The sequence below is a fragment of the Muscardinus avellanarius genome, assembly GCF_963383645.1.
Source record: "Muscardinus avellanarius genome assembly, chromosome: 7".
Lineage (NCBI taxonomy): Eukaryota > Metazoa > Chordata > Mammalia > Rodentia > Gliridae > Muscardinus > Muscardinus avellanarius.
In genome coordinates this window covers 62,812,665-62,836,722 of record NC_137793.1, presented here as the reverse complement: position 1 = coordinate 62,836,722, position 24,058 = coordinate 62,812,665, and the positions used below count along the sequence as shown (strand labels likewise).

At 39.8% G+C, this 24,058-nt stretch overlaps 1 protein-coding gene across 3 annotated transcripts in view; it reads right to left on the bottom strand.

Annotated features, from left to right (window-relative positions):
- Positions 1–23,399, bottom strand: part of SCCPDH (saccharopine dehydrogenase (putative)) — a gene marked incomplete at both ends in the record, with an annotated part of 31,610 nt that extends 8,211 nt beyond the window's left edge. The window contains 9 exons of one of the 3 annotated variants that reach the window (XM_080699459.1): positions 1,719–1,775; positions 1,874–1,993; positions 3,201–3,318; positions 4,287–4,417; positions 6,798–6,847; positions 9,468–9,597; positions 11,982–12,062; positions 20,843–20,955; positions 23,210–23,399. In XM_080699459.1, coding sequence (XP_080555585.1) covers positions 1,719–1,775; positions 1,874–1,993; positions 3,201–3,318; positions 4,287–4,417; positions 6,798–6,847; positions 9,468–9,597; positions 11,982–12,062; positions 20,843–20,955; positions 23,210–23,399 — 990 coding nt within the window. The remainder of the gene's footprint in view (positions 1–1,718; positions 1,776–1,873; positions 1,994–3,200; positions 3,319–4,286; positions 4,418–6,797; positions 6,848–9,467; positions 9,598–11,981; positions 12,063–20,842; positions 20,956–23,209) is intronic. The other 2 variants (XM_080699460.1, XM_080699461.1) reach the window with 2 other exon arrangements.
- Between the last annotated feature and the right edge of the window lie 659 nt (positions 23,400–24,058).

The window sequence follows — 24,058 nt, the reverse complement described above, 5'->3', positions numbered from 1 at the left end:
AACATAAAAGAGCAATGAACTCAGAAGCCAAAGGAAGTAGTCTGATTATTTCAGAGGAAGATACTAACACACTAAATCAAAACTAAAAAACAGTCAATGCATTTGGCATATAAAGTCAATAGTAATTTTAGCAAGAGGATAAGGAAGGGTAAAGGACTCTTTCATAGGTTGAAAAAGACACAGAATGAGGAGAAAGAACCAGTATAGAGGCAGGAAGTAGACTCTAGAGGAGAGAAAAGGAGGGAATTTAATCAAAAGTAATAGTATGGCTAAACTCAGGCTAGTCTGAATTTAGGATCTACCATAGTCTAGCTATGTGAACTTAGGCAAATAATACTCTATTTCTTCAACTGTGAAAAATGAATGATAATGATACCTTTACCTTAATGGCTGCTGGAAGGCAGAGAAAGAAATCACGTATTTCAGTGCTGCTAATGTTGTTAGAACGTAGAGTACAGGAGAATATATATTTTTTTCTCCAGAAATGGGAATAGAGGTGACAACAGAAGCAATGTCAGGTCTGAGGGTAGACTTCGAGGGAGAATATATCAGATGCTAACCTTTTACTTAAGTGGAAGTCAGGATAATTTGCAGATAGGAAATAGGTTTGAGTAGTTGTTTGAAAAAAGTCTCTAATGAAAAGTAAGAAAAAGTGCAAGTGATGCTAGAATTCCCCTGGGGGTGAAGGCACTTGAATTTGTGGTGCCACGAGCTACTCAGAGGGAAATTTTCCCCATAAGTGCCTGGTGTAAGAAAGATGAAGGCTAAACAACCCAAGGTCTAACTTGGAATTGGGATTTGCAAAGCAAATGGTAGAAAACAGGGCAGCCCTATCCATGAGGGTACTGGTCACATGGTAATTCACCTTATCACACTAAATCTAGGATGTGCAGAAGTGAAACCTGAGGGGAAGAGGCAAACAACAAAATAAAAAGAGTGCTGGGCATGGTGGTGCACACTTGTAATCCCAGCATTTGAGAGGCTGAGATAGGAGGATTGTGGTTCATGGACAGCCTCAACTACTTAATGAGGCCCCTTGTAACTCAGTGAGACTCTGTTTCAAAATAAAGAATAAAAAATAAGGCTGGGGGTGTAGCTTGGAGGTAGAATGCCCCTGGGTTCAATCCCCAGTACCTTAAAAAGGAAAAAAAAAAGAAAAAGAAAAAAGAAATGTAGAAGTAAAAATGTTCAAGATCTCTATGAAATAAAGAGAATACAAATTCTAGAGCCAGACACTGGGTTCTTATGTCAGCCTAGCCTTTTATGAGCTGTAGAACCATAGGCAAGGTCTCAGCTTTTTGGTGCCTTACTTTCCTCATCTGTAAAATAAAGGCAACAATAGTATCTACTTCTAAGGGAGTAAGAAAAGATTAAGTGATCTCATTTATGTAAAGAATTTTAAAAAGTATCTGAAATATAGAAAGTGCCTCTCCATGTCTTAAAATAATTCCTGAAGCTAGCAACAGTGCTGGCCCCCTTCCTTGGGAAAGTGTGGGAACGATCCAGAGGGGTGGTGGTAGCCTTGGGTTCAAATGGGGAGCAGACCAGAAATAAGGGGGCAGTAAAAGTGTCCAGGGATACTGAGTAATTCTTTCTTTCTGAAAAGGGGCAGTAAACCAGTGAGTTTGAGAATCTACACCTTAGATGCCAGTGTCATTGCATTAAGAAAAAGTAAAAAAATATTATTTTGGAGATCTGGATACTAAAAAACCGATTACCTGTTTTTGTGTTGGACCTTGTTTGGAAAAGTAACCAAAGGAGAAGAGCCATGGAAACTAAAGAAAAACAAAGAAAAAATAAGACTTCAGTGACATTTTTATAAAAATTCATGAGAAATACTTTTAAAGATCTAATTTCATAATACCTTACTTACTTTTATGAGAAGTTGTCTTCCAATGCCAAACCTCACAAAGAATAAAAAGAAGAGTCCTGCAAACATCAGCTTAATAACAGAAGTGATACCTCCTACAGTTACATAAGCAGCGTACTGAACCTAGATGGAGAACACAAAATGAGAATGTCCAAGGAATAGGAGAACATTAGCTACTTTTCAAGTAATCTCTTGTCACAAATAAGGAGCACTTATTTATAAAGTCCCCACTTATAAGTGTATTATACCAGGAAAGTTTGTTCAGAAACCAGACATTGGGAACCTTCCTTTTTTTTCTCTTGGGGTACTAGGTATTGAATCCAGGCCTCATGAATACTGGCAAGCACTTTACTACTGAATCACCCCAATACTGGATGCTTTATTTTTTTAAAGAAATTGTTAACAAATGTAATTAGCATCCTCTACTTGGGTACAAAGGCCACATAATCCACAACTATCTGAATTTTGTTATAAAAATACATTATAGAATGAGAACTCCACCAACAACTATGAGAAAATACCTTCAACCTTTTAACCTGAGGTAAGGTTGAAGTCTCAGCAGTAGAGCAATGACTATCTCACCAACAGGAGTATAATGGCACTCCAGGAGGAGCCAGAGAGAGATGGGGGTTCCAGACCTCTCCACAGGTATTACATGCTCTAACAGCTTAAACACAGAGTAGGGACCGCTTCAAGTTTATGACACCAGGATTTCCTGTACTAAATTTGCTGCTCTTATATTACATAAAAAGTGGTAGTAGACGCCGGGTGTGGTGGTGCACGCTTGTAATCCGCGTGCTTGGTGGGAGGCAGGGAAAGGAGGAACGTGCTGGATCGAAGCCAGCCTTGCTGGCTTAAGAGACCCTGTTTCCAAATAAAATATATAAAATAGGTCTGGGAGTGTAGCCTGGAGGTAGAAGGGTTCCATCCCCAGTACCACCAAAAAAAAAAAAAAAAAAAAAAAAAGTGGCAGTAGGCCGGATTAGAATCATGTAGCATGACTACGTACCCCCATCAAATGCAAAAATGTTCAACCCTTGCGATTCTGTACATTTCCAGAACCTGAAATATGCATTATTTAACTTTCTTTTTACTTTATAAATACAAAAATCCTTCATTAAATAGGAGAACTATAACAAACACAGAATACTCTTCATCAATAGATGAGGCATTATTTTTATTTTATCTTATTGGTACTAGGGATGGAATCCAGGGGTATTCTACCTCCAACTATATCCCAGCCCTCCCACTTTAATTTTCAAATGGGGTCTTGCTAAGCTGCTGAGGCTTCTCGGCTAACACTCCCAGCAATAAGGGATTATTTACTTACTGGTGATTCCTCTAAAACTTCATGCATGTAACGCTGAGTCCGCCTCACAACAGACATGTCAGATCCCAAGAAAGGAATGGAATATGTGTTGAGTTCTCTACAATAAGAGACTGGCCACCTGCAAGATAGACCCATGAATATTTTGCATTTCTTCTGAATACAGTAGACCACAGCTTCAGTTGGTAAGTTTCTGAATAAAAAAATTAGTAACTTTTCTCGAGGCATTTAATAACAATGAGGAAGTATACTTTTAGTTAAAAATTATTTTGGTAGTTCTTCCTTTCTTACACCCTATCAAGTAACAAGTAAAACAGTGTAACTGTTTTACCTCACCAATTTTCCTAGACATTGATTTAGAAAACACTCATTTTGACAGCCCAGCCCTAAATTCATATCTGCTCATATTTTCACATGTAATTGCTACTAATGAGACTGATTAATTCATGTTAAGGTCAGCATATTTTAAGATATGGTTTTACTACAGAAAACTGATTTTTTGTGTGTATGGTGCTGGGGACTGAACCCTGGGGTGTTCTGCCTTTGAGCTACACCTCCAGCCCTATTTTGTTTTTTATTTGAAACTGGGCCTCATTAAGTTGCTGAGGATCTCACACTAAATTGCTGAGGCTGGCCTTGAATCTTGGATCCTCCTGTCTTAGCCTCCCAACTACAGATTGTGCCACCATGTCCAGCTCTGACATTTAATTTTGATAATGAGATATAATCAGAAAATTCACTTTTTAAAACTATTACATTAAGCTTAGGATAATGCTTTAATTATATTTTATCTTTGAAAATAATTCTGAACTGAAGGCTGAATCCAGGGGCATTCTAATGCTGAGCTATATCACTGGCCCTTATATTTTATTTTGAAACAGGCTCTCTCTAGGTTGCTTAGAGTCTCACTAAATTGCTGAGGCTGGCCTCAAATCTCTTATCTCAGCCTCCCCAGTACAAGGATTACAAGCATGAGCCATCATGCCTAGCTCTCCAAGCTTTTCTTAGTAACATACTTTATTAACAGCCAACCCAACAACAATATATTTAGACTAGATATACTAGAGATTATATTTTTAATTGATATACCTTTTTTTCAATTTTGGACCAACGAATGGGACAGGTTTCAGATTTGATGCACTTCGTAGTTTTTTCAAACTACTCTGAGATCCAAAACCATAAACTGCTGACTTCCAGGTACCATCATGAATACACAACCCCTAATAAAATATTTGAAGAGTTAAAGAAACATGTCTGAAGGGGTAATTACTAAAAGATAAAACCAAGTAACATATAATCATCACAAATAGCATTTCACCCTTATGAAATAGGAATTGTCTTACACACATAATCTTTTTTTCTTTTTTTTTTTTTATGGTACTGGGGGTGGGACCCAGGGGCTTTCTACTTCTGGGCTATCTTCCCAGACCTATTTTATATTTTATTTGGAAACAGGGTCTCACTAAGTTGCTGAGAGCCTAAGTAGCTGAGGCTGGCTTCGAACTGTATGATCCTCCTGTCTCAGCCTCCCAAGCGCGGGGATTACAATCGTGTGCCACCACGCCCGGCTTACACAAATAATCTTGAGATGGATTTTCATGACCAGCTGGGCAGCAGTAATGCTCATTAGCTTAGTCATATTCAATAGTCATACCAATATAAGCCCTTTCTTCCTTCCTCCTACCATTTATTATTCATGCTCTTAGAAATAAGTCACTTAAGGCTGGGTATGGTGGTGCACACTTGTAACCCTAGCGCTTGGGAGGCTGAGACAGGAGGATCACACAGGCTCGAAGCCAGCCTCAGCAAACTAGTGAGATCCTGTTTCCATAAAATTAAAAGTAGGTCTGAGAATGTAGCCCAGAAATAGAAAGCCCTTGGGTTCCATCCCCAGTACCAAAAACAAAAAAAAAAAAGAAAGAAATGTCACTTACTGACACTTTTATCATTTTTCTTAACAGTAGCCTCTCAGATCCTATCCCTATATTCTATGCTGATTCCTTAAAATTTCAGCTTACATTAACATGCACACTTATGCAACACACACAACATACCATCCATCTATCCATCCTGTTGTACACAGTTCACCATTTACCTCTAATGCCTTATTCTAGCCCAAGTTATAAACCTACCACCCCAAATAAGTCTTCTTAAAATAAGTTTGAAAAAAACCCTTAATGTTTGTATGTGCCACACACACACACACACACACACACACACACACACACACACGCACACGCACACGCACACGCACACGTACATACGTATGTCCTGAAGGCTGACCCAGGGACATTCTACTTCTAAGCTTCACTCCCCCAGTCTTTTTTATTTTTGAGACGGGGTCTCTCTGAATTGTCGAGGCTGGCCTCAAACTGGCAATTCTCCTGTTTAAGCCTTCCAAGTACTAGGATTACATGCACCACCACACCCAGCTAGTAAAAGAATGTAAGGTTCCTTAATGTGATTTATATTTATGTCCTTTTGCTTCTTTTTGGTACTGACTCCTTAGTATTTGCTTGGTCTTATCCAGACTCTCATTCATCCATTTTTCCCCCCTTTCATTGCTCTTAGTTCTCCATGCCTTCCATTCTTCCAATACAGGGACACCTTCCACCTTGACATGCGACACCAATAAGATGAATGGCACAAAGGAGAGCACAGGAGAGGATGAAGGGAGAACCCTGCTGAAGGGAAGCTCACAGTGCCGACCCTGCTTAACAGAGTTTCTAGGAGGGTCTTACAATTCTCAATTACATAAATATTTTAAACTTCATGCACTATTTTGATTATCCATAATTATATAATGTCTTCCTTCTATATGGTTTGCTTTCTTTAAACGAACAAAGTCATTGAGAAAAATTGAAAACTAACTTTTATCGTTTTAACAAGATTTTGTTGTTACTGGAGGTTGAGCTCTGAGGTAGCATGCCCTATTTTATTTTTTATTTTGAAACAAGGTTTTGCTAATATGCTGAGGGTCTGAGTTCCTAAGACTGGCCTCAAACCTGTGATCCTCCTGTCTTAGTTTCCCAAGTACTGAGATCATAGGTGTGTGCTACCATGCCTGGCTTGTCACAAGATTTTTTTTGGGGGGGGTACTGGGGATTGAACCAGCCCTTTTTACTTTTTGTTTTGAAACAGGGTTTCGCTAGGTTGCTAAGAGTCTAAGTTGCTGAGGCTGGTCTTGAATCTGCAATCCTCCTGCCCAACATCCCAAACACTGGGATTACAAGCATGTGCTACCATGCCCAGTCCAAGTTGACAGTTTTCATGATGGATAATCTTACTATACAATAAATGATTATTGCTTTAGTGTTGGGGTCATGGTAATTCATTTTAATATAATGATATGTACTGTTGTTTCAAAAACAAATAATATTTTAAGTCAAAATGATTTAGTATCTTTACTTTTTAAAATTAAATTCGCTTTTTTAAACTTAAACTTTACATTTTAAATTATATTAAAATTTTAAAAAATTATAAATACATATAAAATTTAGTCCAAATCTTTTTTTTTTTTTTTTTTTTTTAAACAAGCATCATTTTGGAGTTGATGTTGGTATTAACTTGAAAAAACACTTGACAAACAGAAAAGCTAACCTCAGGTCCTGAATGTATGGTCAGGAAACTTTCCACAGAAGTCAAAGTACCTAAAAGATCAGGAAAATGGTAAAAGTCAAGTCAGATACAATCTAAATGATTCAGCCACAAGTAGTAAAGTATCCCTATGTACTTAGGAACCACTTTTACTTAGCCTATAGATAATAAAGTCAGAAAATCTGCTACAGATAAGTTATGTTATAAAAATATTTAAGAAGCAGTTAAGCCCAAGTAAACCATCAGAAAGAGGCATTCAGAATAAACTCTAACTGCTAGTACTGATATAATTTCTCATAGCACTTAAAGCTGACAACACTAAGAATCTTCCCCAGTAGCAAAAAAAAAAAAAAATGAACTCACTCATTCTGGAATGCCCATTGCAATGTCTTCAAAATCAAATCTATAGGAATTATTCTGGTTCAAATACAACAGCTTCCAAGGCTGGCTTATTATCATTAGTGGTTTCCAATACACTCTTTGTGATGCTTATAAAAACATTTATTTATTTTTGGGTACTAAAATTTAACCCAGGGGGCATTCTACCTGAGTTACACCCCCAGACCTTTTAATTTCTGTTTTGAAACAGAGTCTTGTGAGGTTGCTGAGAGTCTCACTACTTGCTGAGGCTGTCCTTAAACCTATGATCCTTTCTCAGCCTTCCAAGTACTAGGTTACAGATGTGTGCCACCATGCCCAGTTTATAAAATATTTTTAAAAAGGCTGTTAAATAAGTATAAAATAAAAACTGGAAAGTGAAATTGGAAAAAGGGAGAAATCAACTGTATTAACCATGAAGACTAAGATATAGGTACAGTGATTATCTAATATTTGAGTTTCTAGAGAATACTAAGGTAAAACAAAAACGAAAACAAAATCAAAAAGGGCTAATTCTCAAAATTTAACAAAATGAAATATATATTACTTAAGAAAAAGAAACACTTTTTTTTTTTTTTTTTTTTTTTTTGGTGGTCCTGGCGATGGAACCCAGGGGCCTTATACCTCCAGGCTACACTCCCAGACCTATTTTATATTTTATTTGGAAACAGGGTCTCGCTAAGTTGCTGAGAGCCTCACTAAGTGGCTGGGTTTGAACCTGTGTGATCCTCCTGTCTCAGCCTCCCTAGCGTGGAGATTACAAGCACGCGCCACCACGTCCAGCTCCATCCTTGGTTTTAATTTCAAGAGAAAATTAAACACTGGGCTTTCCAAAGTTGACACTGCTCAAGAATAACCAAGCCATCAGCAAAGATGTTACAGCAGAACAGAACTACAGTCACAGAGACATTGCTAGCTTGGTTACTGATAAAAACCAAGACTACATCGTTAGAGTATAAGTTACTGAAGATGTTTCTGAGGGATGCTAAGAGACTGTGGCCAGGCATATGTTCTGTGATCTAACCTTAATCCACAGGAAGAATATGGACCACCTAGGGCAGTATATAATAATATATGGACTACCCGTGACAAATATCAGCTGGGACATTTGTTAAAATGCTGACTTCTAGTCAGGCATGGTGGTACACACTTATACCCCAGTACTTGGGAGGCTGAGACAAAAGGATCACAGGTTCCAGACCAGCCTCAGCAATTCAGTGAAGTTCTCTGGAACTTAGTGAGACCCTGTTTAAAAATAAAAACTAAAATATAGATGGAGGTGTGGTTTGGAGGCAGAATGCCTTCAGGTTCCCAGCACCACATAGCAGCTGCCGCTGCCGCCGCCGCCTCCTCCTCCTCCTCCTCCTCCTCCTCCTCCTCCTCCTCCTCCTCTTCCCTCTCCCTCTTTTGTGATACTAGAGATTGAACCCAGGGACATTCTACATCTGAACTATACCTCCACCCCAGCCGTGTTTAATTTTTAGAATCCAGTCTCACTAGTTGCTCAGTCTCATTACTTGCTGAGGCTGGCTTCAAACCTTTGACACTCCTGTCTCATCCTTCCAGGGAATGGAATTATAGGCATGCACTACCATGCTCAAATTTTATTTTCAATATTTTCTAGCTTTGGTGGTTAAAATTTTAAAACTTTTTTCTTTATGTGTGAGTATGTGATACTGGGGACTGAACCAGGGGGATTCTATATCCGAATTATTATTTTACTTTGAAACAAGATTTTGCTAGGTTAATGAGAGTCTTAATAGTTGCTGAGGCTGTCCTTGAACCTGGGATGCTCCTGTTTCAGTCTCCCAAATACTGGAATCACAGGCATATACTACTGTGCTCGGCTTTAAAACATTTCTTTAATGCTAGAGATGAAACCCGGGACCTTGCACACATTAGACAAGCACTCTACCACTGAGCTATTACCTCCAGTCCAAAAACCTCTTAATTTTATGTATAAATTATACTTTAAAATGTGTTAATTCTTCAACAAAGCAAGCCTGAATTTATAATAGCTACCAAAAGTTTTTCCTAATAATTTTATAGCTCTAATCATAACTAAAGAGGCAATAAATAATTTTCTCATTTTGGAACATTCATAGTACTATACATGTCTTACTAATAGTGTTAGTAGCATTTTATTAAGAGTATGGAAATATTAAAAACAAAGCCTATGTTTTAATATTGTCCATTTAGCTATTTTTCCCTCGACTGGATTTCAGTTCATCATAATTACAATCATAAAGCATTTCTCCTGTTAAATTCAAATACTGCTTATTGATCAATAATTACCGTTCATTTTATTTCTGGTATATATAATTCCCAGATCTGCTGGAATGGAGTCAAAGCCACTGCTTCCAATGATATAAACCCCCTTTTCAGCAGCTTTCTCATGATACTTCCAATACATTAGTTCCAGAAACTAAAAAATCCAGGACAAGAATCTGAATCAGTTGCTAGAACACCAAGACCAATACTTAAGGATAATTAACTAAAAATAATAATCAATATGGATCTGTAGCAAAATATTGTCAAAATGTTTTTTAACTTATTTGGCAATTACTGACCATATGCCAGGTGATTATGAACAATATGCTCATGTAATAAAATGACACCACTAATTTTTTTAGAATTAAATATAAAAGTAATACCATCTATTATAAAAAAAATTAAGTGTAGAACTGAAAGCATAGAAAGCAAAAAAAAAGTAACCCTAAATTGTATTCCCCAGATGAACATCAACATCACTATAGACATGTATCTAAACTATAGATAAACATGTATCTATATTACAGTTAGACAGTGGTAGAAAAGGAGATGATAGAGGAGTTAGGAAAATAATGTCTACTGAAATTCTTTGCCTGCTTCTAAAAAGTTTTTTATAATAGTATGACTTACAAAAAAGTTGAACTGTAAAGAAACCTAGCTATACCTGAAACTGAGTTTCCCCTATTATTGATGTATTTTCATTAACATTTGTTAGAATTAGCTGGGCATGGTGGTGCATGCTTGTAATCCCCGTGCTTGGGAGGCAGAGACAGGAGGATCGCGCAGGTCCGAAGCCAGCCGCGCACGCTGGTTTAGGAGACCCTGTTTCCAAATAAAAATATAAAATAAGGAGTGTAGCCTGGAGGTTGAAGGGCTTCCAGGAACCCCAGTACCACCAAAAAAAATTTGTTAGAATTAATGGACCAATACTGATACATTAGTAGTAGTAAAGCCCATAGTTAATTACAATTTTCTTAGTTCTTACCTAGTATTTGTGTTCCAGGATTTACATTACATTTAGTGTTATATCTCCTTAGGCTCCTCTTGGCTATGGCAGTTTCTCACACTGTCCTTGTTTTTATGACCTCGACACTTTTGAAGAGTACTTACTGGTCAGTTTTTCCGAACATGATTAAACTGGGGTTATAAAGCCGAGCATGGGGTGCACGCTTGTATAAAGCCGAGCATGGTGGCGCACGCTTGTAACCCCAGCATTTGGGAGGCTGAGATAGGACTGAGGTTCGCAGACAGCCTCAGCTACTTAGTGAGGCCCTTTGCAACGCAGTGAGATCCTGTTTCAAAATAAAGAATAAAAAATAGGGCTTGGGGTGTAGCTTGGAGGTCAAATGCCTCTGGGTTCCATCCCCAGTACTGCACAAAATACAAACAACACCCCCCCCCCCCAAACAACAACAACTGGAGTTATAGGTTTCGGGAGGAAGACTACAGGATTAGCTATACTTTTCCTAGCCCTGTTTTATTTTTATTCTTTGAAACAAGGTCTCACTAGGTTGAGAGTCTCACTACTTTGCTAAGTTTGTCTTCTTGAATCTGTGATCTTCCTGTCTTCACCTCCCAAGTACTGGGATTACAGGTATGCACCACCACACCTGGCTTCAGTTTTCTGAACTTTTTCTTCCTCTACAATCTCATGTTTCTGTTGTATAGGATGTATTGACTTTTACAGTTAATGAACCCTGTAAGCTGAGTTAATTAAAACAGTGTACTATATGTAATTCTCAGAACTTCACTTTTATACCCTCTTCATTATGAATTCTCTATTTGAAGTCAGGTGCCTGTACAACATTACAGGAATTAAATATAAAATTCCCTCAACCTAAAATTTTATTCGTGTGTGTGTGTGTGTGTGTAGTACTGGGAATTGAATCCAGAGGCATTCTACCTCTGAGCTATACCCCCAGGCCAACTTTTTATTCTTTATTTTGAAACAGGATCTCACTAAGTTGCAAAGGGCCTCACTAAGTAGCTGATGCTGTCCAAGAACTGCGATCCTCCTGTCTCAACCTCCCAAATGCTGGAATTACAAGTGTGCACCACCATGCCTGGCTTCAACCTAAAATTTTAAATTAGGGTCTGAGGGTGTAGCTCAGTGGTAAAGCATGTGATTAGCATGTGTGTGGCCTTGGATTCAATTTCCAGTGTGCACACACACACCTATTAAATGTTTGTATTTATTAAATGTTTGCCATATTCCTGACACTATGCTAAAATAATTATGTAACATAGTCAGGCATGGTGGTAGACACCTGTAATGCCAGAACTTGGGAGGCTAAGACAGAAGGATCAATTCCCAGTACCATAAGAAAGAGAAAGAAAGAATAAAAGAGAGAAAACAGAAGAACTTAACTATCAGTACTCTGCTCCTAGATACCAATGGAACATCACAAATAGAATTTGTAAATATAAGAAAAGAGCCATCAGCTTCAAAACATGACTACAAAATTGCACTAATTATTCTCAATTTTATTAAACAGAAAATCATGTGTGGTTAATTTTTTTCCTTTTAATTTTACATACCTCGGGTTCTCCACAGATGTCGATACAACTGGCTCCATTTTCAATACATGCTTTTACTATAGGTTCTCCATAAAATCGATACTAGGGGAATAAACAAAACAAACTGGTTACTACTACTTAGCAAGCTTAATTAAATAAATGCCATTTAATATCGGAAGAACAGTCATGGTTATCAGAAAATCAATGTGAGTAAAGTAGTCTAAGATACACTGAAAAAAACCAGGCATGGTGGTGCATGCTTGTAATCCTAGTACTTGAGAGGCTGAGACAAGGAGGATTGCAGGTTCCTGGCTAGACTTAGCTACTTAGTGAGGCCATCTGCAATTTAGTGAGACCTTGTTTCAAAATAAAGAATAAAAAATAGGACTGGGGGTGTAGCTCCGAGGTAGAATGTCCTTGCGTTCAATCTCCAGTACTGGGGGAAAAAAAGATTCACTGGGAAAATAAGATCTCTATACCACTTCTCAGAAGTATAAATTAAGAAAGGCATGGTGGAATTAGAGGAATACATGCTTACCTTTGAAGACAAAATGGAACATTTTATAGAAATAATGAGTTGAATACTGAAGAAAAATGATTTGCCAGGTAAGAGAAAAACCCATATAAAAGAAAAAATATATGTAAAGTTATAAAAAAAGAAGGCTGTTCTTGCCATCTGAAACACAAGGTAGTAACATAGGAAGCAACAAGAAATGAGTCAGGAAAGAAACAGTAGGGCCAGAGCCAGTTGTGGTCGCTCATGCTTGTAATCCCAGCATTCAGGAGGCTAAGACCAGAGGATCGCGGTTCGTGGACAGCCTCAGCTACTTAGTGAGGCCCTCCGCAACTTAGTGGGACTCTGTTTCAAAATAAGGAATAAAGAACAGGGCAGGGGGTGTAGCTCGAGGTCAAATGCCTCTGGGTTCCATCCCCAGATCTGGGGGGAAAAAAAAAAATAGGGCCAGAGTTGGGTGTGGTATCCCATGACTGTAATTCTAGCACTTGGGAGGCTGACACAGGAGGTCAGTAGGTTGGAAGACAGCCTCAGCAAATAGTGAGACTCTAATCAACCTAGAGAGAGCCTGTTTCAGAAGAAAAATAAAATAGGGCTGGGGGTATAGCTCAGAGGTAGAATGCCCCTGGGCCCTGGGATTAATCCCCAGTAACATACAAGTGTGCATGCACAGAAAAGACCATAAATGCCATGCTAAGTAGTTTGAAATTTATTACTAGGTTAGCAGATTCTCCTAGAGGATTTTAAATAAGATAGTGTTTTATTATTTAAAGCAAAAGACATCTTACCCTGTCTGTGGTACTGGAAAATAGAGCTGGAAGTAGGCAAAGAAGTGACAGACTGTACTAAGGATAAGATATACTAAAAGGTAGAAATTATTAGATTTCCTGATTAGCTGGGTGGACATGGGGGCTAATGGCCAGTGGTGCTATTAGCAAACTAAATAAAAAAATAGAAGGAAGGGAAGTTTTGAAGAGGGTAAGTTTAATGTTGGACAGTTAGGTACTCTGCAACTGTATATTATATCTTCCAAAATTACTTGTTGCTCAAATTCAAGGAATTAAAATTAAAATGTTACTAGACATTAGTAAGGATTTGTGAGGATTCAATTCATTTAAAAGCAGCATGACAAATCCCTCCCTTTGTGAAGATAGGGTAAGAAGCTCAAATGCCTCTACTTTTCTCATTTCTGGCAGCTAAAGATGGAGGAACACCATTGAAACAAAAGGACACTTAAAAGATGGGACACTGCAAGGACTGATCTTTATAAAAATGTCTTTGCCTAACTCCTTAGCTTCACTGTCACATCCCGATCCTCTTGTTTGTTAACACTGGAATTACTGAACTGGGAGAAGCGTACCCCATTCTAGGTCTTCTGCCATTCATTAACCAGGTAAAATTACTAAAGAAATTAACTTCCAAAGAAATGTGAAAATGGAACAAATAAGGGCTTTCAAGGCAAGTTTATACCATGAGTCCACCATTTATTAGCTATCTGAGTTTACTTACACATCACTTACATGGTATATTAATAAAATATACAATTTAGCCAGACATGGTGGTGCATGCTTATAATTCCAGTATTTGGGAGGCTGAGACAAGGATCATGATTCTCAGACAACCTCAGCTATTTACTGAGGCCCTCCACAATTTAGTGAGACCCTGTTTCAAAATAGAGAATAAAAAATAGGGCTAGGGGCATATCTCAGAGGTAGAATGCCACTGGTTTTAATCCTCAGTACTGCAAAAAACAGCAACAAAAAAAAAAAAAAGAAAAAAAAACCCAAACATCAAAAAACCCCCAAAAGAACACACACACACACACACACACACACACACACACACACACTTTAAACATACATAAACATAGAAAGTTGAGATTTAAAAAGTCAAAGCTCGATATTCTTTCTGCATCCAGTGGATCATTTTGAGTAGCCCTGGAGTTCTGCAGCTACTCACTTTACAATGCATTTAAGGCTTTTTTTTTTTTTTTTGAGTTTAGTGCTTGGTTGTTTTACCCCCAAGTTTCTCAAGTTGAACAGCAGTCCACCTGCTTTAGAATCATCTGGGTCATGCTGGTTACTCAATCCTACCCTGGACCTCCTGCTTAGGCTGATGTAGACTTGGGTAACTACCATTTAGCTTTAATTTTTTCCCCCCTAGTAATGGGATTGAAATCTGGGGCATTCTACTTCTGAACACTCAGACCTATTTTTTTTTTAAAACAAAGTCTCAATAAGTTGCTGAGGGCCTTGCTAAGTTGGGGAGACTGTCCTTGAACCTGTGATCCTCCTGTCTCATTTTCCCACATACTAGGGATACAGGTGTGCACTTTTATGCTTGGTAACTCAAATAAGGCTCACAGGTGATTCTGTGTACTTTGAAGATAGAGAATCACTGCCCTTGACCTTCTCCTAGAATTCTCACCCATCTTCTGACTCCCATGACAACATGTGTATTGTTATGGGAAATTCCAACCTCTATCTCCAGACCTGCCCACTGGTGAGGTTTTTTCACCTGTGGTTTCTGTTAGAAAGATCAAGATCTGCAAAAGCACGAAATATATAGCACAATTCAAGCATAAACTAATTGCACTTTGGGTACATTTTTCCCTCCTTTATTTTCTCTTGACCCTGACTACCTCATTTACTTAAAAAAATGCTCTACCAAGTGTGTTTCCTGTCTCAAATTAAGGTATATAGAGACATCCCATTTTCAAAAAAGTCTAAAACAGAATCCATTATCTTTGTCTCTAAACTGGTTCTCCTCCATTCTGAGCACATGCTTCAGAGTGGAGTGAAGGAAGCTCTACTAGTCTGATTGGGTCCTTCTCCTAACGCCTTTTTTTCATGTACAGAACCACATAAGACTCAAGACAAAATTTTGCAAATGGTCTCAATCCTTGGGAGGCTGAGATAAGAGAACTGCAAGTTCAAGTTCAGCAAGGTAACTTAGCAAGTCTTTGCTTCAATATGACAGGGCCTGGTGGCACACCCTTGTAATCCAAGTATTTGGGAGGCTGAGACAGGAGGATCGCAGGTTCTTGGCCAGCATCAGCTACTTAGTGAGGTCCTTCACAACTTAGAGAGACCTTGTTTCAAATAAAGAATTAAAAAATAGGGCTGGGCCGGGCATGGTGGCGCACGCTGGTAATCCCCGCGCTTGGGAGGCTGAGACAGGAGGATCGCGCAGGTTTGAAGCCAGCCTTAGCAACTTAGTGAGGCTCTCAGCAACTTAGTGAGACCCTGTTTCCAAATACAATATAAAATGGGTCTGGGAGTATAGCCCGGAGGTAGAAAGCCTCTGGGTTTCACCCCCAGTACCACCAAAAAAAAATAAACAAATAAATAAAAATAAATAAATAAATAAAAACAGGGCTGGGAGTGTAGCTTGGGGGTAGAATGCCCCTGGGTTCAATTCCTAGTCCCACAAAATAACAAATAACAAGGGTTGGAGGTACAGCTAAGAGAACACCTCTGGGTTCAATCCCTTGTACCAAAACAATGAAAGTGCAAATGGCTAAATAGCATGGGTAGAGTATAAATTTTACAGTCAGACCAGATTTAAATCCAGGCTCTACAATCATTAGCTCTGTGACCCTGGGCAAGTCACTTAATTTCTCTGAGCTTCATTCTCTCTGCCAAACAAACAAACAAACAAACAAACAAACAAACAAAGCAGTAATACCACCTACCTCATTGAATTATTCTGATGATGAATGTAAAGGGCTTAGCATAGTGCCAGGAATACAGCATTCAGTATTATTATTAATGGCATTCATTTTCTACATAATTTTCAAGTTAGAGACCTGAAAGTTGTCTTTTAATCTACCTCTCCTGGAAGTTCGCTGTAGTCTCCTAAATATATCTATAATCAGTCACCTGCTTCTACACATCCAAATCTTAGTTCCTATCACCTTTCATATAATTTACTACAAATAGCCCATTATTGGCTGGTTTCACTATAGCCAATCTAGCCCATTTCCCAGGAAATACTAAACTGCTATTTCAAATTAAAAATCTGTAGTCACTTTTCCTTTTGCCTACAATGTATCTACTCTTAAAACCCTTCACTCTCTAATGACTATATCAGAATGTTAAGTCCACACTTCTTAGCATGACAAAGTTCTCATACATCATGGTGTATCCCAGCTCCTCAAAACCCTGTTCTGGCAGTTGTAAACTCTCAGGAATCCTTTGACATGCTGCTTCACACTTGATGTGTTTGCTTCTGCTACCTGGAACATTATCCCCTGCCTGGCTAAGTCCCAGCTCACCTGGGCTCAGTGTTCACTTCTCATGTCTCAGCAGGTGAGCCACAGCCCTTCTCTAGTCAGTTGATCTGCAAGCACTGACACGCCACAAAGCATTAATGAACATTTAAAAAATACTAGTATTCCCTAATGGAAAGAGTATGCATTTTCCTATTTGCCCCCATCTGCCCATCCTTGACTTCTAGAAACTCCAGAGGATCTGAGGCTGACTTCCCATTAACTTACCCCTATTTTATTATAATAATTTTTCTTACTTAGTACCCTGTGCCTATATGAGGGAAGTGGAGAAAGAGTAGCCATCCTTATTTCAGAGCAGACATTAGAGGTCAAAATTGCAATCCTACTCCTGGTGGTTCCTATTCTAACCCAGCAGTTTCCCAGGCAGGTATGCCTTCCCCAAGGGGCACACAAAATGATCCATCGATTGTTGAAGTAAATATCAGAACCCTTATTCAAGCTAATATTTATAGAAAACACAAAGAAAATAAAGTTTTATTAATAGTTAATATATGGATGGAATATAGCACATTCCCTTGACTGTGTCAAGTGGTCAAGTTCTGAAAATAGGATATGGCAGGGGGACGTGAAAGGTCTTCAATACGAGAGGAAAACAGCAACCCCCTCATTTATTTAGTCACTTTAGCATATTGTAATCTAATGCTTGCTTACACATGCCCAACAAAAAGAGTTTCTAAGGTTTGAGCTCTGAGGCCTCATTTAGAGGGAGGAGGATAAGAGGATACAAAAGAGACTGATTAAAGCGGTGGACAGAAGAACTTGAGAATGAAAAAAAATGAAGAAAGGAAGGGAACGAGCGGGGCATGGTGACAAACACCTGTAATCCCAGTACTTGGGAGACTGAGACAGGAGGATTGAAGGTTTGAGGCCAAAGTTAGCAACACAGTAAGACTCTCAGCAACCCAGGGAGACCCTGTTTACAAACAAATAACAAAAAGAGGGTTGGGGGTGTAGCTTAGAGTTAGAATACCCCTGGGTTCAATCCCTAATACCACAAACAGAAATAAGTAAAAATTTAAAAAAGGAAAGAAAATAATCAACTAGATAAAATGCCGAGGAGTTTAAGAACTGATGATTAGATGTAGAAGATGGGACTCCCTACTCAGAGGAATGGAGAGGATAAAAGCCTGAAAAGGGTAGTTTAAGATAAAATAGAAGGTAAGAAAGCAGGGATAGTAAGAAATGAGAATACCTTCAAGAAGTTTTGCTTTAAAAGGGACGCATGGACACACACAGACACACAAATAAATTAAAAGGAGTAGGAGGGATATATGGATTCAAGGAAAATTTAAGATGAAGAGATATAAAATTCTTAAGTGCTGATATAAATAACACAACAAAGATGGAAAATTTGATTAAGTAATATAATAAAGATGAGAAAATGTGTAATTATAAACATAAAACATTGGAATTCAGTGCCAAATAAAAACAGGAGCAGTTTTTCCTTGTAACAAGAGGTAAAGAAGAAAACAGAGGTACAATGTACATAGGAAGGTAGGTATATGTGGTGGTGTAAAGATGTAGAATTTTATACTGATAGCTTATATTTTCATAGTAAAAATAAAGTCATCAGATTACAGTGAGGGGAAAGAGATGAGATGCCAAAGTTTGTGGGGAAAAAAAAGCTGCAAAACTGCTGCTTCAGAGAGGAGGGAGAAAAGCCAATGGAAATGTTGAGTTGCTAGAGCAGAGAGACCCATACATGCTTGTAACCATGTATTTGAAGCAAGATCAGTCAGCATGGAATGTTTTTCTCCAGCCACACTGGGTTTCTCATGTTCAGTGAAGAAGAGAATAACGACAGTGGGTTTTTTCCAGAGTACTGAGGAGAGAAGGGAAAGGGAGCTGGCTACAGAGTAATTATAGCATTGGACCTAAGAGATGGAAACTAAGCTAGTTAAGAATGAGATAAATCTGAGCCGGGCGTGGTAGTGCAGGCTTGTAATTCTAGCATTTGGGAGGCTGAGATAGGAGGGTCATGGTTCACAGACAGCCTCAGCTACTTAGTGAGAGCCTTTGTAACTCAGTGTGACCCTGTTTCAAAATAAAGACTAAAAAATAGGGCTGGGGGTGTAGCTTGGAGGTAGAAATGCCCCTGGGTTCCATCCCCAGTATAGAAGGGAAAAAATGAGATAAAATCTGAATAAACACCATTTCAGGAGATAAATCTGAATAAACACTATTTCAAGTACATATTTACTAATACAAAAACATTTTTTTGCTTTTAATTTAAAAAATCATTAACAGTTTAGATGCTTAGCTTTCAAATGTCTTGCCAATTGTGAGGGCTACTTCCAACACTCACCTTGTTACCAGTCAGAAGTCTAGGCATCATTCTTGCATATCCAGTAAAATAGCAAACGTTGTTCTTTCAAAACATACTCTGAACCCAACCACTTCTCACCACCTCTACTATTACTATCCTGGTACTCATGTTGCTTGCACCATTCCACTGTTGGTCCTTTATCTATTTTTCCTCTCAGATATCAAAAAACTTCAAAATTAAAGCCAGGTGTTGTGATGCATACCAGTAGTTTCAGTATTTGGGAGGCTGAGACAGGAGGATCGCAGGTTTAAGGCTAGCTTCAGCAACACCCTTAGCGACTTAGCAAGAATCTATTTCTAAATAAAAAATGAAATAAGGTTGGGAGTATAACTCAGAGGTAGAATGCCCCTGGATTCAACCTCCAGTACCCAAGATACAAAAAACAAGTGGGCGTGGTGGCACACGCTTCTAACACCAGCATTTGGGAGGAAGAAACGGGAGGATTATGGTTTGAGGACATCCTCAGTTTACTTAGTGAGGCTCTTCACAACTCAGTGAGACCCTGTTTCAAACATAAAAAGGACTAAAAAATAGGGCTAGAATGCCCCTGGGTTCCATCCCCAGTAACACACACACACACACACAAAGAATTTCAACATTACATCAGATCATATATTTTCTTTTAACTGTTCAATGACTTTTGGCCACACTTTAAGAGAAAAATCCAAATCCTAACCATGGCTCTAAGATTCTACATGACCAGCTTAGATACCACTCTAATCTACCTTTAACTTCTCTGCCCTGCTCCCAGCCTTGGCCAGCCAGTGTCTCCTCTTACATCCTCATTCTTGTTATGCACACTCTTTTCTCAGGACCTTTGTACTTGATCTCCCTAGAACATACTTCTCAAATAACCACATAAATCAAATAATTCACCTCATTTTAATCACAGAGATCTTCCCTGACCATCCACCTAAAAGAGACAGATGGGCCAATTTCTTTAACTCCTTGCTTTATTTTGACTCAAAGCATTAATCAAAGAATGTTAAGTTCTGCAGCAGATTTTCTGTTTTACTAACCACTGTCCCAGTTACCTAAAATAGTGTATTTTACATAGAATAAGCATTTGGTAAATATTTACTGAATAAATGAATGAATCCTTTTTTAGTTTATATCTTCTGTATGTTTTTAAACTTTTTTTTTTTTTTTTTTGGTGGTACTGAGGTTCCTAGAAACCCTTATACCTCCAGGCTACACTCCCAGAGCCATTTTTATATTTTTTATTTGGAAACAGGGTCTCTTAAGCCAGCCTGGCTGGCTTCAAACCTGTGCGATCCTCCTGTCTCCGCCTCCTAAGTGCGGGGATTACAATCGTGTGCCACCATGCCCGGCTAAACATGTATTTCTACAATACAAGGATAATAAATACATTTGAGGGTACAAGCCCCATTTTTTTTTTTTTTTTTTTTTTTACAGAAGGGCCAGTAAAAATAAAAAAATGGCCCTCGTAGCTGTAACCAATAAACAAACTGGTACACACTCTTGAGCACATGTCACCGAGAGCCTATCATTCTCTTACTCATGAAACTCTAGTCATGTCCCTTTGCTTTTTACAAAAAGAAAAAACTCCCCATATGGGGTTAAAGGCTTCAACCAATTCTTCTTTCCTCTGCCCTTATGACTCTAGAATATAATATATATTCCTCTAGAATATAAAATACCAGCTTTTGCTAGCAATGAATGGGTTGTTTGTTCTGATACCAAAAAAAAAAAAAAAAAAAAAAGAAAAAGAAAAAAGGCTGATTACTTACAGGTCCCACACAATTGAGGACAAGTGTTGCCTGTTTAGCCATTTCATCAAGTGAGGCTGGATTAGTGATATCACAAATTATTATTCCAACTTCAGATGATAGTGTTGGTCTTCCTAAAATTAAAAAAAAAAAAACTTTTAAAGCAATCCCAGTATAGTATTAGGTCTTCAGGTCATTTTTTTTTTTTTTTTTTTTTGGTGGTACTGGGGATGGAACCCAGGGGCTACTTCTGGGCTACACACCCAGACTTACTTTTTATATTTCATTTGAAAACAGGGTCTCTTAAGCTAGCTGAGTCTGGCTTCGAACCTGTGCGATCCTTCTGTCTCAGCCTCCCAAGCGCGGGGATTACAAGCGTGCGCCACCACACCCAGCTTCAGGTCATTTTTAAAAATTGTAATCATAAAAGCAAACTCACTAAACATAATATATACTAAAAGCTCACTCTCCTCAAATTAAAGATAAAACTGGCTTTAATCAGGTAATAAAAAGGAAAAGGCTATGAAAAAAGTGTAATTATACTAAGGATTACTAAAAAAAAATTACTAATCTTTAAAAACCCATCTATAAGCAATGTGTAAATGACAACTTAGTAACATAAAAATTTTAGTCAAATCTGGACACTGAGTCAATAATTATCCTTTCTCCACCAAAAATTTTGCATTAGAAAGCTTTACATCAACTATGAACCAACTATAGTGCATGGAGGGAGTTTTAAATAGTCCAGTCTATACAAAGTCACCCAGCTTTATAATAAGGAAAAAAATGGAATTAAAAGATACAACACGAGCCGGGCGTGATGGCGCACGTTTGTGATCCCCGTGCTTGGGAGGCTGAGACAGGAGGACCGCGCAGGTTGGAAGCCAGCCTCAGCTACTTAGGCTCTAAGCAACTTAGTGAGACCCTGTTTCCAAATAAAATATAAAATGGGTCTGGGAGTAGAGCCCGGAGGTAGAAAGCCTCTGGGTTCCACCCTCAGTACCACAAAAAAAAAAAAAAAAAAAAAAAAAAAAAAGGAAAAGAAAAAAAAGAGATACAACGGGGCAATGGCAAGTTTTAATGAGTCTATGTATATTCCACATAAAAACTTGATTTGGGCATTATAAATGGTAGGTAAGTAGGCTGTACATGCATGGTCTTGCTGAAGAGGAAAAGAAATGGAAGAAAACATTTTTTTTTTTTCTTTTTTTGGTGATACTGGGGTTCCTGGAAGCCCTTCTACCTCCGGGCTACACTCCCAGACCTATTTTTACATTTTTTTTTTTATTTGGAAACAGGGTCTCCTAAGCCGGCGCGCGCGGCTGGCTTCGAACCTGCGCGATCCTCCTGTCTCTGCTTCCCAAGTGCGGGGATTACAAGCGTGCGACACCACGCCCAGCTGGAAGAAAACATTTTAACAACGCAATTATTTCTTTTGCAAAATAAATATCAAAGGCTCTTTGCTTAAATTTTTTTTTTTAGTTGCAGCCCTGGATTGCAGGAGAGTCTAGCGTACATGCTATCTTCCATACGTAATTACGAACAAAAGAGAATATTCTCACTACAAGCAGAGCTTTATGTGGAATTACATATTTAATCAGAAAGCATGTAGTACCATAACTCTACAAGTGGTACTTGTTTATGGCAAGTCTAGGATGGAGAATTAAGAGCCTAGTTTCTAGGCTATCAGATCCTAAGTTAGGTGTCTCCAGTAACTATGAAGTCAGGATCTGAGTGTATTTCTTTTTTCTGTCCCCCGTGTGTCAGCAACACCTAGGACCTAGCACAGGAAAGATCATTCAACATATATGTTGAAGGGGCTGAAAGAATAACAAACGTCCAAACTGCGGAAAAACAAAAACAACTTTTGGTGAAGAATAAGACTGCTAGAGGAGTCTTAAAAGCACACACACAAAACCCCCAATCCAAACAACACCTCCCCCATAAAACAAAAATAAAAATTCGTGGTGGCGCACACACACGACTGGGAACAGGGCGTTTTCTTGTCATACCCAGAGGACAGGAGTGGTTCAAACCCCAGCACCAAAAAAAAAAAAAAAAAAGAAGCACAACAATCAGTAAAACTCTTAAGCTTTCTCTCTCATCATCCCCAAAACACAAAGGGAGAAAATAATTTTTTTAAAGAAACCGATGCCCTATTTACCTATCCAACCAAGTATCAAGAAACCTTGACTCCTCCAGCACCCTGCTGTAGAATAGAGAGGAGAAGGGAACTAAAGTTCCTGACTGTTTCGACAGCGGGGCTCCCCACACTAAGGGAGAAATCCGAAAGCGGTGGGGGAGTAAATTTCTGAAATTTTTCTCCTTAGACTTAGGGGGCGGAACAAGGCCCCCCAGCGCGGGCGCCGCCCGCGGCCCGCCCTTTACCCAGCTTCAGCGCGGCCCGCTCCAGCACTCGCTGCAGCTTCTCCCGGGAGCGGCCCGCCACCGCCCAGGGCAGGCGGGCGCTCCGCTCGGGGGCCACCTGCTCCCGCGCCACCTCCTCGGTCACGAACTGGCCGGTGAAGCCAGAGGCGCCGAACACCACCAGGTGGAAAGGCCTCTGCTCCGTCGCCATGACGAGTCCGCGGCGAGCCGAGGCCCGGGGCGGGCTGAGTCCACCGCGCCTGCGCCTCAGGCCGCGACCCCAGTACCGGGCGCAGCAACCGCCGCCGCCGCCGCCGCCAGCGCGCCGCGCTCCCGCCCCGCCGCGCGCGCCCCCGCGCCAGGGCCACGCCCACGGCCACGCCCCCGCCGCCTCGCGCTCTGCGCGCCGCCGCGGGGCCTCGCGCTCGGACGGCCGGGGCCGCGCGGCGGCCGCGGGAGCTGCCGGAGCCTCGGCCTCAGGGGCGGACAGGAGCGGTCGGCGGCCCATGGCGGTGCCCGGCGCTGCTCTGACCGCTGCAGCGGCGATTCTTCTCATCTTTCCCGAGGCCGGGGGCGGCGGTGGCCGGTTCTTCTCGTTGCTCCAGGGCGTTGCGCAAAGCGAGTTCTAGAAACCCCAAGCGCGGAGGGCGACGCCCACGCCCAGAACTTTTAACCTTTCAGTTCGTGGGCCGAGGGCGCCGAAGCCCGGGGTAAGAGGGCAGCCGAGAACCAGGGCCCAGCTCCTGCGTGCTCTCCAACAGCGCAAGGCCCCTTCCCTAGGTTAGTTCTGGACCCGCTTAAAGCAAGCTCAAAGTTGTCAAAAGAATTTACCGGTTTTCCAGCCAACACCTGAAGAAACTGTGGAAACAT